Consider the following 18,144-nt stretch of genomic DNA (forward strand, 5'->3'; position numbering starts at 1 on the left):
ATATGAGCACAGAACAGTATGTAAGATTTACTTTATTGTGAAGCTGTGAATATTAGGGTACACACATGATACTACACATATGAAAACACTGTTTTGATACACTGATCACGCAAGCTGTGAATTGTGTTTAATGTTGCGATATAAAAAACTCAAATGTTTCTGAACTGAATTAACAACACAAATACTGGCTGTTGGCGAAGAAATGTATTGTCTTTCAATGTTTTGTAGCCAATATAGGTTCTCTGATATGCTTGTATGGGGAATAAGATGGGACTAGGTTTTCTGTCCCTTACTAACTATGTCACTAATCAATACTTTTCAATTTTACACACATTTTTAAACACCAATAAATACATCATTTAAACTGATCAGAATTAGATTTTGTGTCTGTTTATTTTAGCTCACCACCTCAATATATTGTACATTTGTTGTTGCTGCATGTCATGCAGAAATTCCTGAAAATGCTGCAAAATGTGTACTCAAAGTATAGGATTGCAATAAATGTTCAAAAATACTTTAATCAAATGAAAACAATCCAAGGATCACTTATAAAATATACAAAACACTGGCAACGCTCATTATAACTCTAGCATTATCTCTAATTTAAACAGAAAAATGCAGTGTTGACAGGGAAGCAAGAACATCAGGTTGCAGGAAAGAGAAAAGAAAATGTGTGAAGAGTGGTGAAAATTAAAATAGTGTATTTATGTGAGCAGGATGCTTTGCACTTCCTTAAACTCAGAGGCAGTGTTGCAATGAGGGGCCAGAGTGCTGAGTGTTTTGCATGAGCCATAATAACACTAACACGTCACGTGCTGGGTAAGTGCAGACAATATAGAGGAGCACAGCGTCATGATGGATGGTGTGTTTGCAGACACCGCTGAACCGTGGACCCCATTATTTCCTGGGGGAGGGAAGAGGGAGTGGGGGGTGCATGGCACCACCGAGGAGAGATAAGGGATGATTGACTAAACCAAAACAGAGGTCCCTCATGGATGGCAGTCGGCTGGCATTATTGGGAAGCCATTGTGAGTGTCAATGCAACAGCTCAATGGCAGCGGAGAGCTGTCATGGAAAGTACGGACGTCGAGTGTGTCCCCGTCCTAAAGTGAGGGAGGCGAGGACGCTTCATGTGGAGAGGGAAAACTTCCAGTCATTAAGAATATCTCCCGGACATGTTTAGCACTCATCTCCTGCTGAGATCAGGTGGTTCAAACCTCAACAGGAAGGAATACTTCAAGTCTGCAGCTGGTAGATAGGATTTATAAAACCCGAGACACAATTGCACAGCCAGAGACAGTCACTCTCGTGCACACTGCGCATCCACCAACTCAAGCTCACCAAGAGCGACAGATACGACGGCAGTTGCCAGAGATGCAGAAAGAACACACGCACGCAGGCACGCACGCACGCACGCACGCACGCACGCACGCACGCACGCACGCACGCACGCACGCACACACACACACACACACACACAGCATTGCAATTTAGAGAAATGAAAGCTGAAAGTGGGAGTAAAAACAGACCGATGTGCTGCCCTGCTTGCAGTCAGACTATAACAAATATTTGAAGCTTGCATCCTGCGGGGAGACAAAGTCCTGGATACAATCCAACACCCCCAAAACATCACTGAATCAACCCACAGAAGAACTGCCCCCTCCTTCTTCTCCTGACAGTACCCTAATTACCTTTTCATTTTATCACTGCTCATCTCTCTTTATTTTTCTTTTAATGTTCTCTGTTTCTGCTCCAGAATATCTGCTGTGTGGAGGACAGCTAAAATATTATTGGATGTCTTCCCGTATTCTGCAAAATACTGTGTCAGTGTGGTGAGGCTCTCCCATATTTAAAATGTCTTATTTAAAATAAAGTATGGATTTCTACTCATTCTGAAAGTTCAACACCATTATTCCCAATTGAATTTTTCACTTTCCAGGCCCCTGGTTGAAACGTGGAGATTATACTTTTTCTTACAGATTAAAGCTTTGGAATTCCTCTTGATAGAAAATAAAGATAGAATAACTTGTTAGAAAGTGGTGTCAAACGGATATGGTAATAGCCATATTAATAATTTTTATGGCGTTATTCCTCATTGAACAAGGTGGTATTAATATCTTTTTTTTTTTATTATTAACTCTGTATGGAGCCAGACAAGTCGCACAGAGATCACATTTTTTTTATTTTTTCCAAAAGAAACCGAGCAGCAGTAGTACCATCACACAAAGATCATTGAATAATAAACAATTAAAAAACAAAAAAGTGCTTAAAAACATTGAAACCTGATCGTAGAAAACCCTTCCATAAAGTGTGAAACATTAACTTATGTACATGGAGGTAATCCAAGATAATTTACAAATAACAGTTGTGTTGAGAGGAGCAGATTTTATGTAATAATGTTCTCATCCATCCATCCTTATTAGCCACTTTTACCCAATTTAATTTGAAACTGGAGCCTCTTTCAATGGAAACTCTGGAAAAGTTCAGCCCGACCTGGACAGGTTGTCAGTAACAACAAGAGATCAGGATGGAAGGAAAACATACAAACTTCACATGGCCCAAGCCTGGAGTCACACCCAGGTCTTCTGAATGTCATGCAAAAGTACAACGCATTACTCCACCAAGCACTGGCTTTGTTTTTTGTTACGACAGCATGTGATATCAAGCATGCACAAATTGTTTTCTTGTTCATCAATTGTAGTGTATTGTTCCCAAATACACCAGGAAATATCGCATTGGAGTAATAGAATTGATACTCGGTGTGAAAAAAGAAACAGACAAATCCTCTCTATTATATGCAATGTATTATAAAGCTAATTAATGTAAAGGCTTAGAGTGTGTATCCGGTGAAACATAATTTAGTAATTTGCAACAGGAGTGTCAGCCAGGTACGGTGACTTTTCTTTCAAAGCAGGTAATGGTTTGGCCAATTATTTGATCAGTGGAATAAAAAAAAGCTGTGCTGAGTGCCCTCATCTCAAGGTAGGTGCGACTAATGGGGAATATAATAAGAATTTCTTAGTGCTTAAAACAAAAACCTCTCAAGGAGGTGAACAGCCTCAAAGCACATTTTCTGTCTTTCCTGTAGCCATTTACATAACATTAAAAACAGTCACGTCTGCTTCCAATGTGTTTCTCACTGGTGCAGAAAGACAGTTCCAAACAGTTCCTGGCAAATACATATGAAAAATGATCTCGCATGTAAAATCCTGAACCATGAAATTTTGAAGGCAAACCTAAATATCTAAAACTTGTAAAGAACAGAACACAAAAGCATCCTGGGCTGATTTTTAGGTTTTCAGACATCAAGGAGAAGATATAACAGATCCAGGATGCCAAAATGCCAGAAAGTGACCACATCCCAACATAAAATACAATATATAGAAGTATACGTACCCTGCAAGATCGACAGTATTACTACATGTAAATGCACTATACACCTCCAGTCAACGAGGGGTAGGATCTCAATAATAACAGACTCAAATCATACAATGATGCCATTAAAGTGATAGAGAGGCCGCAAACTTTGCTTTTGACAGACCTTGACCATGGAAGAACTACAACACTGGAAAAGAGATGAGCCATTCTCCAAACAGCCTGAAATGCTCAAGGCTTAAATTTGACCAAAGCACAATTGTAATAATAAAGAAGAAAAAAGCTAGAAGAGGAAAAAGAGTTTTTTCAAATAAGTTGGGTAAAATACAATACAGCAAGAAATCATCCAATTAGATATGTTCAGCACTTTGTTGCCTCAGGATCTGGACCCTTGCCACAGTGGAGGTTAAAATTAATTCAAACTTTATCAAGGTTTATTACATTATATAGTCAGGATGGCTTTCCAACACCTGAAGCTCAGTAGAAGTAGAGAGATACTGAAACATGATTAAAAAATGACCCTTAACCTTGAAGTAATTCAAATACAGAATACCTCCAATAAATAAGAATCTAGCTTTTAATGTGGCCCGGTCAACACATAGAGCTGAATTGAATAGAGATGCTTTGGAGCAAACTCCAGAGAGCTGTTCACAGCAGCCGTCTTCTAAATATGCCTAAAATGAAGCTCTCCAATGTTCCATCAGTTTGCACAATCAGCTTTTTTTTCTAATCAAACTCGTCTGAAAGAGAGTGGCTAGCAAACCTAACCAAATACTGATCCACACAGATATTTAATTGAGGGATGACTCATGAATTGTTGATTAATATCAGACCATTTTTCTATGAATCGAAAGGTCTCTAACTAATTGAGCAGATAAAGATGTCCACACTGCTTTATAGTCTATTCTGCTTTCAGATAGTAGACAAAAACCTCTGTATCAGGAAGCATTAGTCCAATCAAGATAAAGATCCATTCACACCAGAACACTATCAATCTCCAATAGCCATCAATAGCTATGAATATGGCTTTATTTATGGGGCGAGACAATAATGTAGTCAATATAGTGAATCAGATAGCTGGCAGAAGAAGAGAGATTTTCCAGAGAAGACAGTGTTGACAAGTCACAGTTAATACAGAGAGTGCTCGGCAGCTGACAGTGGGGGAATTGGCTTGGGAGATCGTCCATTATCAACACGTTTAGGGGAAGACTTTAATAAGTTGTTCCTCAGGGCTACTTCTTGATCTTTAATTATTATTGAATTGGGAATTCCATAGAGCTAATTAAAAGTGCAAAGTATTTACTGTGGCGGTAGGAAATTGTGAGGGAGCAGAGGGGAGCACAGCAAATAAAGGGTTGAGAAGAAGTTCGGACATGAGGCTTGGTAATTTATTGGCTTATCGGGATAACTCGGCTTTCTACAACTCAGGGTTCCACACTGTTCTGGAAGAACTAAATATATTGGAAAATAGCACATAATAGGCCCTTTGGAAACATGTTGTCGGTAAATGGTCATGGTAAATGACAAAATATTTCCACTATATGTACGCCCACTGACAGGACAAGTGAGTGAAAGGAATTACCTCTTTATCATGGCATATGTTAGTGAATGAGATGAATTTTGCAGTAAGTAAACATTATTTGCTCAATTGCAGGTTTATGCAAATTTATTGTGTCAGATTTGCAGTAAGTAAAAATCGGCGAGTGATACCATCACACGCCAACAGGAGTGTTCAAAAAAAGGCAACATAACAGACGCAGACAACGCTACTACACCTAGAGACACAACACAAAGACTATCTAATAATAAATTCTGCAAATAAAGGCCGTGGCGAGCCAGTTGAGTGCATGTCTCTCCACAATAACAGCGGCATAAAAGCTATATGTAACATTTTCAGACATACATCAACACTGCGTATTATAAATTGATCTATTAGCATAAACTCCGGCCCTGTGAGTGGGTTGAAAATCCATACTTTGTTCTCAGGCTCTGGGTCTGGTGTTGGACTGGAGTAACGGTAAGACAGTCCAGGCTTCCGTCCTTTTTGAATAGTTATTTTTGGTTATTTTTACTCTTTATTATTTTTGTGTTGTTGTTTTTTTCATCATGCAATATAGTTTGAATTCTTGGGAAAGACCACTTCTGCGTCGCTGTGTGCTTCCTCCACAACTCGGTTAACTATCACAAACTCCCCCTAGTATTTTGCCCAATCTGGAATGCGCACCCAATATCGTAAATGTGTATGCAGCATCTATAGCCACATACTGTACCAGTCAAGATGTTCAAAATGAGCCCTATCTAAGCAACAACAAAGAGCATTTTAGCATCTAAAACCAGAGAGCAATGGAAGAAGGCAGCCTTGGTTTTTTGTTTTTTTTACATCATGTGGCATTTGTGTCGCTCACTTGGTAAAAGAAGCATGGCACCTTGGATGCACTCTGCAAAGAAATGTACTTTGCAAAGAAAGCAAGCTGCTGCAGCAGTGTGATGATTTGAGCATTGTTGTGTTAAGAAATGTTGGTTCCTGATTTATTCAGTAGCTCAAACCAAGAGTTGCCCAGAAAAGGTTTTAGAATCATAACTTGTGTTGTTGAATTGGTGTGGCATTTCAATTCTTCAAATTGATGTGATCTGCTAACATCCTGATAATTGACACCACAGCACTCCTGCAGAGATTTAGTGAACTTCATGCCGTGAAGGGTCAGGGCTGATTTGGCAGCACATAATTAACTTCAACCTTATAAGGCAGATCGTCATAATGGTGTGAAAAAAGAGCAGCACATTTTTTTTTTTTTTTTAAGTGTGATCTACTGACAATAGAAAATGTGTTCTTCACAGTGCATTTTTGGTGACTTTCAGGACTGTTTGGCTAAATCCGGTAACAATGAATATAGATGGCCTAAAATGACAAAAGTTATTCTTCACATTTATCCTTCAATGCATAGAATAATAAAGCCAGCAGCTTCCCTCCTGTTATCCCCGCTTGTCTTCAGAGGGCTCCTCCCCAGCATAAAGAATTGAATGAATTTATACAATAACTTATCATCTTAAAATTACCGTACTGTAAATGAGCAAAATTTAGAAAATTCCATCACACAGCAAAGCCTCATGCTCAATTGTCAGAAAACTACAAGACATGCACAAAACCTTTCCAGCAGAGTGTGGTAGTTTCTTATTTTCAACAAATGTTGTCTTTCCAAAAGTTAATTACTCAGTAGAGAGCTTAATCTGCCGAATCAGGGCAAAGTGGATTAGGAGATGAGAGCGTTTAATCAAAGTGTTCTCCCAGTCTAATTACACATCCCATTTACTGACACAACACCCACCGTTATCTGCCACTGCATTTAAACATCAGCTCACTGGATAAGCTTCCCTCCCTCTCTAACAGTGAATGAACCCACTGCCTGAATGGAGCAAAAAGTCACGAAATATATAAACACACCCTGAAATGGACTCACACATACAGTTTTGTTCCAACACACATGAAATAAATATTATGAAGTACAACAGCAGAGTATTAGGTGAACGTGTGATCATGCTGCTAACTACCGCAATTGCAATGTGAATTGTGATGATTGTGGATATCTTGAATAAATGACGACAGTGTCTGTAGTTCAAAGTAACAGTGCTCTTTCTCCTGCCACTAATTTACTCCAGCTCTGACTGGAGTACATTTATGTGTTCCTTCCATCACATGTAAATCTAAAATTCCCATGGTTCAAAGGAGCTTGGTGACTTCATCATTTTGTGCCATTTGACCTCATTTTTTGTGCCGCTGCCTCGTTGTAGGTACCTGCCCCAGGTATAAAGCAATGTTGGAATAAAGAGTTAAGTGCATACCGTAATATAGATATATCTTATTCTTCTTTTTTTTTTTTAAATTGACTGGATACCTTTTTTTAGTGGAAACTTCCTATCGGACTCAATATTTTCTCCACAGCTTTCTGTGGATTTCATGAATAATGCACATTGTATTATTCTGCTCCAGGTGGAAACACAAGCATTGTTTTGAATGACCGTGAATCACTGACTGCTGCAGTGCACCTGTGACTCCCCAAAGCCACACCCAGTGTGACTGAGGGGTTACAACAATATGTCCACGTGCACATGTTTTTGAATACGTTTCAAAGCCTATAAATAAAATTTAATACATTAATTTGAAAATTTCACATCAAGTACCGAAGGTGATGGCATTTTCTTTTATTGTTTTTTCAAATATTGCGTGAATACAGCTTCTTCTTTAATTTGGCAAAAATTCTAGTTCTTTTTCATTCACAAATCACAAAATAGACACTTGCTCTTGGAGCAATAGATTTTTGCAGTGTCTTTCATTGATTGTATCAGTTGTTGAATAAAACCTCTTACAGCATGGTGGGGAGAGGAGCTGGTAGCCTCAGATCAAATATCTATGTTTGGATGTCTTCCCTCATCTATCTGATAAATAATGTGCACAATGTGCTTCTGCATGCGATACAGAGATGAAGCGACTGGCTCAGAGAGCATGAGCCGAAGTTGCTGATACACAGCCTATGAGGCCAAATAGTGTTGTCAGTGCGTGCTCATGCATACAGACCAATTGCACTTGAGGGTAGCCTGCCTTGCTCATCTTTAATTGATGTATCAATGGTCCGATCGTGCACACGTCAGTGGCGTAGTTATTACACAAGCGAGCTGTTGGTGTCACTTGTCACAAACTGTTCACCTGAACCACGCGCTGTTACATTACCTCCAGGACGAAGCCTGATGACCTCTCTCGTAACTGAATAGGACGGTTTGTGTGGATGGTGTGGTTTGGCATCCAGTCAGCCAGACATGTGCTCATTCATGTTTGTCAGATGTGTGATATAATAATAGATAAAATGGGGTACAGAGGAATCCATACAGTTTTGAAAAATGATTGAACTGCCTTCATTGTGCCCTGAGAGACCAATTTAAGATTTCTTTATTCTTTGAACAATCTTTGCACTGAACTTTGAGAGATGAGAAAATACATACATTTCACACAGCTCATCTATTTAAATCAAGAATAAGATTGAAGTCAGCAGTGAAACTGCTCTTGGGCTACTCTATTAAGCCAATGCGCTAAATGATAAGTCATCTGGAGTTTGAGAGTGAGGAAACGTGGGTGTTTGGGGCGAAAAAGAGTCGTATGCTATTCCTCACACTGTCACATCCTCCTCACCACACACTAACATATGACTCACAAGCTGGCGTGTTTGTGTGCGTGTATGTGTGTGGGCGTCTCTGTGTTTACGAATCAGAGGACCTCCTAGATAAGGACATCTGCTGATCTAATAAACAATAATCTTGACAAATTGTTACTGTCTGATCACTCAGTCCACGCTCACAATCACACCACAGAGGGAGGCCATTACATGCCGGGCCAAGGACATGACTGACAGCTCTCTGGACCAGTGGAAGGCTTTACTGGAGCAAAGCCCAGCTGCCTTAGGAGAGGACACTGATTCATGGCCAGAGGGCAACCTGAACAGAGTGCTTAGGAGAATCAGTGATGCCACCCAGCTCCACATCCATGCCCTTCACTGGTTAGAACACCAGCTGACTTTATGAAGCAATGGCCCTCTGCCAAGACCTGCCTCATTTTGTGAGACAGCGATGCCAAACTGGCCAACTATGAGGGCAATGGTGTTTGCAGTCATGATGATGATGATTTACTGTAAGCTCTGTGGGTTTCTGTAACCTTATCCGGCTGCTGTAATACAACATTAAACTGAAATGATGATTGAGACGATATTGACAGATAATAGACAAAGGACAGGAGGATGACTGGGATGGTGATGATGATAGACGCTTGGTGGTGGATTTGAACCTTCATGACCCCTTTTATGGGGAAAAAAAGCAAAAACTGAAAGAAATGATAGGTTGTCTATGCCCTAGAGATGTAACTGCTCACAGAAAACTACTCTGAGGGGTGTAGACATCAACGAACCCTCAGAGACGCAGAGGAGGACTGTTGACGGACTGGCAGGGTGTAAAGGTCATGTGATTAAAAAAAAAAAGAAGAAAACGCCAAACTTCTAGAAAATCAATCCAATATAAAGGATTTTAATTCCGAGCTACTGACATCCTCAAAGATGATGAAAAGCCAGACATCTTCAAATTGCCCTGTCAATCATGGCAACCAACAAAAAATAAAAAATAAATCAATAAATAAATAAGAAAGGGAACAATAGAACTAAGAGGAATTGGATTCAACCTGTTAAATGGCACAAAAATCCAACAACATGCGTGCATCAACAGCGAGAAACCACATCTGGACAAACTCCCTCACTGATTCCCACAGACCAGGATGTGTTAAGACCACACTGCTTCCGCTGCAAATCAGCAAAAAAAGGCTCCAGTCTTCTCATCACAAAGATGAAACACGTGCACACTTCCCACTGGAGGACATCCATCGCTCTCACTGTCGATGTTTGTTCTGACATCTTTACTTGTTTTTTCTTTGTAGCTCATATTCAGGGGTTACAAAGGACAGACTACTTCTGTGCAGTGAAGACATCGAAGAAACAGAAACTGTTTCTGTTGAGAAACTGTCCTTCAGACCCAATAGATACATCAAACATAACAAGTCGACACTTCAGAGACTTACCGACGGGTGTATCTTCGTAGATGAGAAGATAGGTTGAAAAGAAGTAGTTCTGGAACCGTGGCGGCTGGTTGTAGCCTGTGGAGTAGAGAAAACAGTCATTTGTGATTCTCCATGGTTTAAGCAAACTATATCACAAAATGATATGCATATATATTATAATCAATAATGTTCTACAAGCGCAGGAAGCCAGCACCAACCTTGTCTTTTATCTAAAATTAACTGGAATGGCGCCTAGAATATTGTTCCCCTGCTCAGAGCAAACACGCTCAGAATACACATGAATTGACTTTGCATAATTCTAATCATTTTAACCTGATGTTTGGTAGGTTTTTATTACCCCCCCCCCCCCCCCCCCCCCCCCCACAAGACAATGATGCTCAAGAATGGGAACCTTCCTGTTCATCAAACATACATTAAATACATTACATTCAGTATGCAGTGTATTCAGTTCAGACATACAGACAACCTGGCACTATGTTTTAAAAATGTTGAAAATAGCAGAGATTGAATTACATTCATTAACTAGTTGGATGGGAAGGAGAGGCGCTCTCGGGTTGTGAAAAATAAAACCAGTGTTTATGTAGTTTGGATTCACAAAGTACATAAGAACTTGAGCTCTATTCGGGTCATTACTCATGAGCTTTGTTGACGGCAGGTAATGGATTTTAATTGAAGAAACATTCAATTCCGTCTTTATTCTTTTGTTTTCTTGCGCTTTATCTTGGAAGCAGGGGATCTTTCCATTTATTGATGGATTTAAACGTTTATTTCGGATATGTGGGCACAAATGAGATAATTCAAATCAGCAAATTTTAATAAAAACACACAAAACAAGTAAACATAACGGAGCAAGGCAAAGCCAAAAATAATTAATTGGATAATTTATAAAGTGCAATAAGAGTATTCATTCTTGAGACTGTCCTATATTTGTATTTTCATGTAAATAAACAGATCATTTAGTCTAATATACATCTTCTCCAAGCCTCCTGATGCATTTTCTTGTCCTTTCTTGAAGGGTAATAGCAGATTACTGAGGTTGTCAACTATTCACTCAAAATATTCTAATATGATATTGTGATTGCACAACAGCCATTGACATGCCAGCCCCCTTGAAGATTCTTATTTTTCTCTATTCCTCCAAGTTTGCTACTTCTCTTTTCTGCTATTATATCCTGTTCTGAATTCAAAGCATTATTATCAGTCCACAGTCTGACGTGTGCTCAACTTGTTTGCAGCCTCTGCTGCAGAATAATGGTTCAGGTGAGGGGCAAATGCTTAATCGAGACCATTATTGGCAAAATAGACTTCAAGGGCGTTACTCTTTGTGAGAGGCTGTGTTAACGGGTTAATAGTCTTCTGTGTTGGGGCAGGCCTCTGCAGAGTCAGAAGGCAGCCCAATACAAGTAGTTTTTTTCCGAAAGATCAGGGAACAAAGCCACTGGTCTTTGATCGGCTGAGCTGGGTTCTAGACCACAGAGACAGTGAGGCATGGGAAGAGGAGGGAGAAGGCAACCTGTTTGAAGTCGGACTGTTTGATTGATCGAATCGGTGTTCTGAACGCAGGCACTTGCTCTCATTCCAATGTGAGTTCATCTATGCGGAAGAAGATGCTCATCTCTGGCTTGTAAGCATGGGCACTTAAGAGCCAAGAACACGGAGCGTGTTGACAGGCTGGAAGGTGTCGAAGAGGAGGGCTAATAATCTCCTGTCCATACCTGTGGCTTAATTACAGCGAGGTGCTGCTTTTGGCTTGGATGGTCAGATGTAGACAGATTACGGCAACAAAATAATCATGCATATGATCACTGGGCCAATTTGCTGGATCCGGGAGGGAGGACACATGCTCAATGGGCTAATGGGTTAGTGAGACACAGTGAGGGACAACCAAGGAGAGAACGAACGATGAAGGAGGGAGGCATTCACGAAATACATTAGGTGGGAAAGAAAGGTTGGAGAACTCAAAGAAGCCTTGATGAACTCATTGTACTTGATGGAAAGAGAACGTGGCATTCACTAAATAACTTTCCTCACTGCTTCATGTGTGACTGGAGGTATCTCCTGCCTGTCACTGTGAGACTTTTAGAGCTCTTTCTCACTACATCTTCCTCTTTACAACCCTCAGAGAAACACTCTGCAAGAGGGGGGAAGTATTTTTAAGTAGCTCTTCAGACAGAAATGTAATGTCAGACCAGGAGAATGAGCAGGGAAAATGAAAGTATAGACTGAAGTCATGACAGAGAGATAACATACGAGGAATCAGAATATGTGCAGGACTGAAAAGAAAATGTGAAGATGTCAAGAAATGGTGCATTTGCTGGAAATAGTATTCAGTGAATAGAGATCGTAGTCGACAGTCTGAGAAGCACTGCAAAGGTCTGCTATCAAACCCAAGTTTCTCTTCAGATTTTACCAAGTTACTGATAAAGTGACAAGAACACCATATTAATTCATAATGCTTCATTTGACTAACAAAGGTAGAGATGCACTTAAATGTTGATGCCCCATTTATTTTTCAAAGTTTTCTCCCTTTGTTCAGGGAACTTGACTGACTGAACATGCTCATGTTAATTATTGAGCCTCAGATTCACACTCTTCCACAAAAGCAGCTGCCAAATAAAGCCTCCATCCTCTAATAATGAAAGGACACACTGGAGGAACTCAAGTAGGAATGCATGTGCTATAGTAGGAATTTATGATACTGTATAAATTATAGAGCATGATTTCCTCTGCTCCATAATCACAGACAACACAATTAAAGCCTACTCTTTGCAGATTTGCACATGCTCATTGGTTACAGCTTTGGGGACTCACCTTCGCAGAAAGAGTGGAGAATGAGGACGGGTAGGAGGAGCTTGGCAACTGTCATCCTGCTGCCTAAACCCACACTCCACGACATCGCCTGCACCTGAAATCACACACAACCAAACACAGCCACAATTATTTGGGTTGCTGATTACCCACATCACTGTTTCTGTCTAGCCACATAATTCCCAAACACATTTCAGCTCCTCTGTGTGAGGTGATTACCATGTAAGTGAGTGGGAGATGTGATTGGTGTAATTAGGGGACACAGAAAAAAAAAAAAAATTACTGCCCACTGTGATTCAAGCAGGTGTTTTCTTGTGTGTGTCAGCTCAAGGGTTGATCTGCTGATGGAGACACGCTCGCAGCAATAGTCCATTTACAGTACGGCACACATGCTGTTTAATAGCCATAATCAAGACGGTGCACTGTTAATTGTTTGCTATAATATAAAGTCGGATGTGACAAAGGTGCCACTTCATTTTATAAACTTTAAGGTCAAGATTAATTACATTCAGGGTGTGATTTGCTGTGTTGGATGGGGGGATTAGACATGTTCTCACATCGTCCCCCTTGTTTTCTACGTGTGTGTGTGTGTGTGTGTGTGTGTGTGTGTGTGTGTGTGTGTGTGTGTGTGTGTGTGTGTGTGTGTGTGTGTGTGTGTGTGTGTGTGTGGGGGGGGGGGGGGCTCTGTGAGTAAGAAGTGCAGAAATGCCACCGTTCAACTGGGACACTGAAGAGGTTAGCTCTAACCTCAGTCTGTTTGACTCACACCAAGAAACATTTTTTGGTTCAATACCTGGTATTTGCAAACACATTCATTAATTTTAAAAGGCTGACCCATAAGCAATGACTGACATTTGCTCCCAGGTGATAGAGGCTATTTATTATCTCAATAGCAAAAGCTATCATAAGTCTATTTATTATTCATTTCCATTTTATTTTGTCACTTATGTCTCATCACATTTAATACATTAACATTTTACCATAGAGTGAAGCTATAAAAAATATAAAGCTTTTCGTGTTTGTGAAATTAATGTTTTTACTCTCTACTTATAGTGTCCCCACCCCATCTGTGGAAAAAAAAAAACCTCGCCCTGACTGATTCCATCTCAATTTCCACCTTGATTACTTGTAATGACACTGAACATGTGGAGAGTGCAATTAATGTTTTTCTCAATGTACTTGTGGTCAGGGTGTTTGCTCTGAGGTGTTTACTGACAATGTGCTTGTAGCAGAGCAGAGAAACTAATTACCTATGAATAGCAACATGGATCTATTGATGACTATCCATCTTCAGTTTACAGTCTAGCAAACGACATTTGCTTTAATAAGCCCCTCCTCCTTCCTGACACCACTTACACAGGGATAGTCCCCCTGACTTCCATCGTCTCCCCTCCCACTCTCATTTCTTTTCCCTCTTTATACTGTCATCCCTCGTCCCAGCAAGGCCTGGCTGGTCAGCAAACTCATTCAGTGACAATTTAATTTTGAAGGGTTATCTCTCTAAATTCACCCCCTTGTCCCCAAAGCCCACCACGCTGCCGCCTGCACCGAAAAGCATGCCTCAACGGACCTGCTTGTCCTTCAGGTATCTGATGGCAGGGGGAAAAAAAGAGCAACATCAAGTACAGAAACCACTGTGTGAGGCAATAAAGTACAACACAAATGCTGCTTTGTGTTAATGCTCGCTGCCCTGTCGCGGCTGCGCTCCTAAAGATATACAGCACGTAGTGGATTCAATTCATACAAAGTAGCTCAAATTTACAGGTGAGTGAGAGAGAAATGCAAGGTAAAGAATAGGCTGTCATCGCTTATTGTATAAGTATGTGTCTGTGTGCGCGTTTATATTAGCTGTGCATGTGTGTCAGTATGAATGGGCACATTTGTTTTCATTTAGATTCCTGTTTCCTCAGCATTATGGCATTTCACTTCCAGGAACAATGCAGCCAGCACAGCTATGTCTGCTACTTTTTTTTTCTTCCCTCATTCCATCCTCTCACTTACTTCGCTTACAGACATTCATTTGTTTCTTTTGCTGGGTCCTGAACACACTTCTTTCACCCACTCACACCTTTTTATTTTTCCTTCAACACAGATTTGGTTTTCTAGTGGAAGATAGTATGTCAAATCAGAAAGAAGGTCAAACAGAAGGTTAACCACAACAATACAAGAGATGACAAATTTCCAGTACTGGCCCCTTCTATGGCAAAGATTTGTGTGTGATATCATTTTCTCCTGTTATCATTATCATACATTTGCAAGTATATCCTGCAGCAGGTGAATTTACGGAGGCTGCACAGACTGTCAAAGACAAAGCGCAATAAGGCCTGAGGGTAAAACCTTCTTGTTTTCCATGACCGTTTTCCATAGAGGCCAAGAGGGATCATCAAAACGCAAAAGCCACTCCAAACATACAAAACCCACCAGACTAAAACAGAAGTGCAGTGGGCCTGAAGAATAAACACAATACTAATCCAAATGCTACAATAAGAGTCATCTGCTCCACTGTATTTTTGCATTGGTGTTGTGTTTTGTTTGTTTTTTTTATTCCGTGTTGTGTTGTGTTGCATTTGTTTTTGGGATTTTGCATTGTGGGGGTCCTTCTGGAACCTCGTCCAATTGCAATCCAGCATGCCCTACTCCCTGCACAGGATTCGTCAGTTTAGGGAACGTCCGTCTGCATAATGTACCAACCTGGTCTCGTTTCCCACATCATGCTGGTCACATAAACACACTTATTAAAGAACTAAAGGGCAATAACTTGTTTCCCCAGAATTTATTTACAATTCCAAATCTATAAACACCCTAATATTAACAGTATTTACACAGTATCACTCAAGAGGGACGATTCTTGCACTCGGTTATTAGTAGAAAGAGCAAATACTGAAGCTAATCACCATGCTGATGTTCAAATATGAAACAATGAATGAATGATATTTACTAAAAATCACCTTATTTTCCATTCAGGGTTTGAGTTCATGCAATGTGGCCGACTTGGCCGACACATGCATTAAATACACCTTCAGCTATGGTGGAACAGGACATCAACATAAAGAAGTACATGATGCTATCATGTTGATATGGAACAAAGCCTGTGAGGAATGCGTCGAGCACCTTGTTGAATCGACGCCACGAAGAATTAAAGATCTGAGGCAAAAAAGGATCCAGCCCGTGTGTGTGTGTGTGTGTGTGTGTGTGTGTGTGTGTGTGTGTGTGTGTGTGTGTGTGTGTGTGTGTGTGTGTGTGCGCGTGCGTGTCAGTATAAACAATATTTCAGCATTCAGATTAACAATAACTCCTTGAAGAGTTGGTGTTGCAGCTCCACTTCCCTTCCCTTACCCTGCTCCGAATGCACACTTTGTTCCTTTTTGAAGCTGGCTTACAGTTGATCAATCTAAGTGGGGACGATCATTTAAGTCCAACCAGTTCTCTGACACCGAGAACAATTTGTAGAAAACTGTGAACATCCTCTTCAGTCTTATCTGTCCTGTTTATTTTTAATGCTGTGGAAAAGTGTTCGTGTTCACTCTTACCTCCCTTTATTATGTTTCTAAAAAAAAAAGGACAATTTGTAAAATAATCATTTTCATGAAAATGTGCAAAATGTTGTCAAATCTTCTATTTATATGTAATTTCATTTTTGGTGCATGCAGGTAAAGTATTGGCTTTCCAGCCTATCATTTTTTTTTTTTGAGCATGCGACCTTCTTCAGACTCTTCAATAATCCTTCCTCTGAATGCTAAAGGACGTACCAGAGATGATGACCGGCTTGAACCAGAGTGATGGATGCTGGCTGAGACAGACATGTTGGGTGAGACAGGCTGAGCCAGCATTAGAAAATGCAAGCAGTCCTGCAGCCCCATACAGAGCTCTGCACTCACAAAGAAGCAGAATGATTTCCTATATAACACGCCCGCAAATAAAGAAAACATCCCCACAAAGCTGCAGAGGTATAGTAGTACAGCTGGAGGATGAGGTGCTTACACTGACCTACTTGCCTTTTGTTTTGTTTGTATTTATAACGTGGATTGTGTGCATTTCTCTGGGCCTCTGTCAAAGCCTGCCTGAGGCGTAAGCCAAGTAAGCAGCTGCTCTGAGCAAATTACAAACCTCGATCTCACATATGATCGCATACAATTCATCCACTTCATCCATTTCATTTGTTTTTCTTCAATGTCTAAACACCAATTCTATGCATCGTTTCATCTACACATAATCAAGTCACCCAGGTTAATACGAGTTTCTCGTCATTCTTTTGATTTTTCTTTGCCATTCTGCACATAAACTCCAGGTTTTTATCCCATTAAACTTCTCAATGTTTGCTTATTAAATTAAGGAGGAAATGAAATATTTAACAAAATACCAGGGACAGTACACACAAAATACAAAGTGAAGCTTGATTTAGTCTTATTTCATCATGCTTATGCATTTGGTTTGGTGTTGACATTGTGCACAAGATTCTGCCAGTCGCTCTATTCTGAAATCAATAAGTGGATTAAAATGCTGCCACTTGATGGACACATTAAAGACAATTCAAGGATCAGTAATGTAAGTGAAAATGCCCACAGTTCCTTGTCTGACGCCGGACCAGCCAACCACCTACTCCACAAAAATCTTTATTTGGATGACAAGTGTTTATTATTTGCTTTGATCAGGATCTAATTCAGAAATATTAAATTAGAGAAGGTGGTACTGTATTGAAGACCACAAGGTGATCAAATGTCATGTCCAGTTTTCATCTACTGTCCATTCAATTTAATTTCTTTTTTTTACTGTACGCTATTCTACTCTATTTTTCAGACAATTTTTGAACATGTGTTTAAAGTGACTGTTGCTTTGCACAGATTGCTAGAGTACATTGCACAGTGTTTTATGTCACATTTTGGTTCAATATACAAAAATTGCGTTCGTTCTACCAGTATTTCATTCCAGAGAGATTTGTAAGTTTTTTGGGTTTCTTTGTACCATCTGTTGTGGAAGTTGGATTTTTTTCAGGCATAACAAAGCATGGTGAGTTACCTTGGAGAAGCCTAATAGTGTGTGTCTTTGGTTATAGAGAATATTCTGTTTTTGAACTGAATTTTATATCATTATAGGAGGAGTGGTATGTTCAATCAATTAAAATGATAAGGAATACAGTCATTAATTCAGTTTCTTGAACCTGGCCCAAGTGTCTTGTTTTTTATTTGTGGGCGGGGGGATCATAATATGGTCTCTCTGGTATATCAACGTAGTTCAAATTTGGTGTGGCGAAAAATTATATATTCAGTGGGGACATTCGTAACAACAAAACAAGCAGCAAAACTAAAATCAATGTTTTATAACTATGATCATTTTTGTCTCCGACTACAAAA

General features: G+C 40.0%; 1 protein-coding gene across 1 annotated transcript in view; it reads right to left on the minus strand.

Annotated features, from left to right (window-relative positions):
- The window catches only part of cdh23 (cadherin-related 23), a gene marked incomplete at its 5' end in the record, with an annotated part of 177,234 nt that extends 164,353 nt beyond the window's left edge, over positions 1 to 12,881 (minus strand). The window contains 2 exons of the mRNA XM_080507244.1: positions 9,986 to 10,060; positions 12,797 to 12,881. Of these exons, the coding sequence (XP_080363370.1) occupies positions 9,986 to 10,060; positions 12,797 to 12,881 (160 nt within the window). The remainder of the gene's footprint in view (positions 1 to 9,985; positions 10,061 to 12,796) is intronic.
- Between the last annotated feature and the right edge of the window lie 5,263 nt (positions 12,882 to 18,144).

Source organism: Blennius ocellaris (assembly GCF_963422515.1).
Source record: "Blennius ocellaris genome assembly, chromosome: 13".
In the NCBI taxonomy this organism is placed as follows: Eukaryota; Metazoa; Chordata; class Actinopteri; order Blenniiformes; family Blenniidae; genus Blennius; species Blennius ocellaris.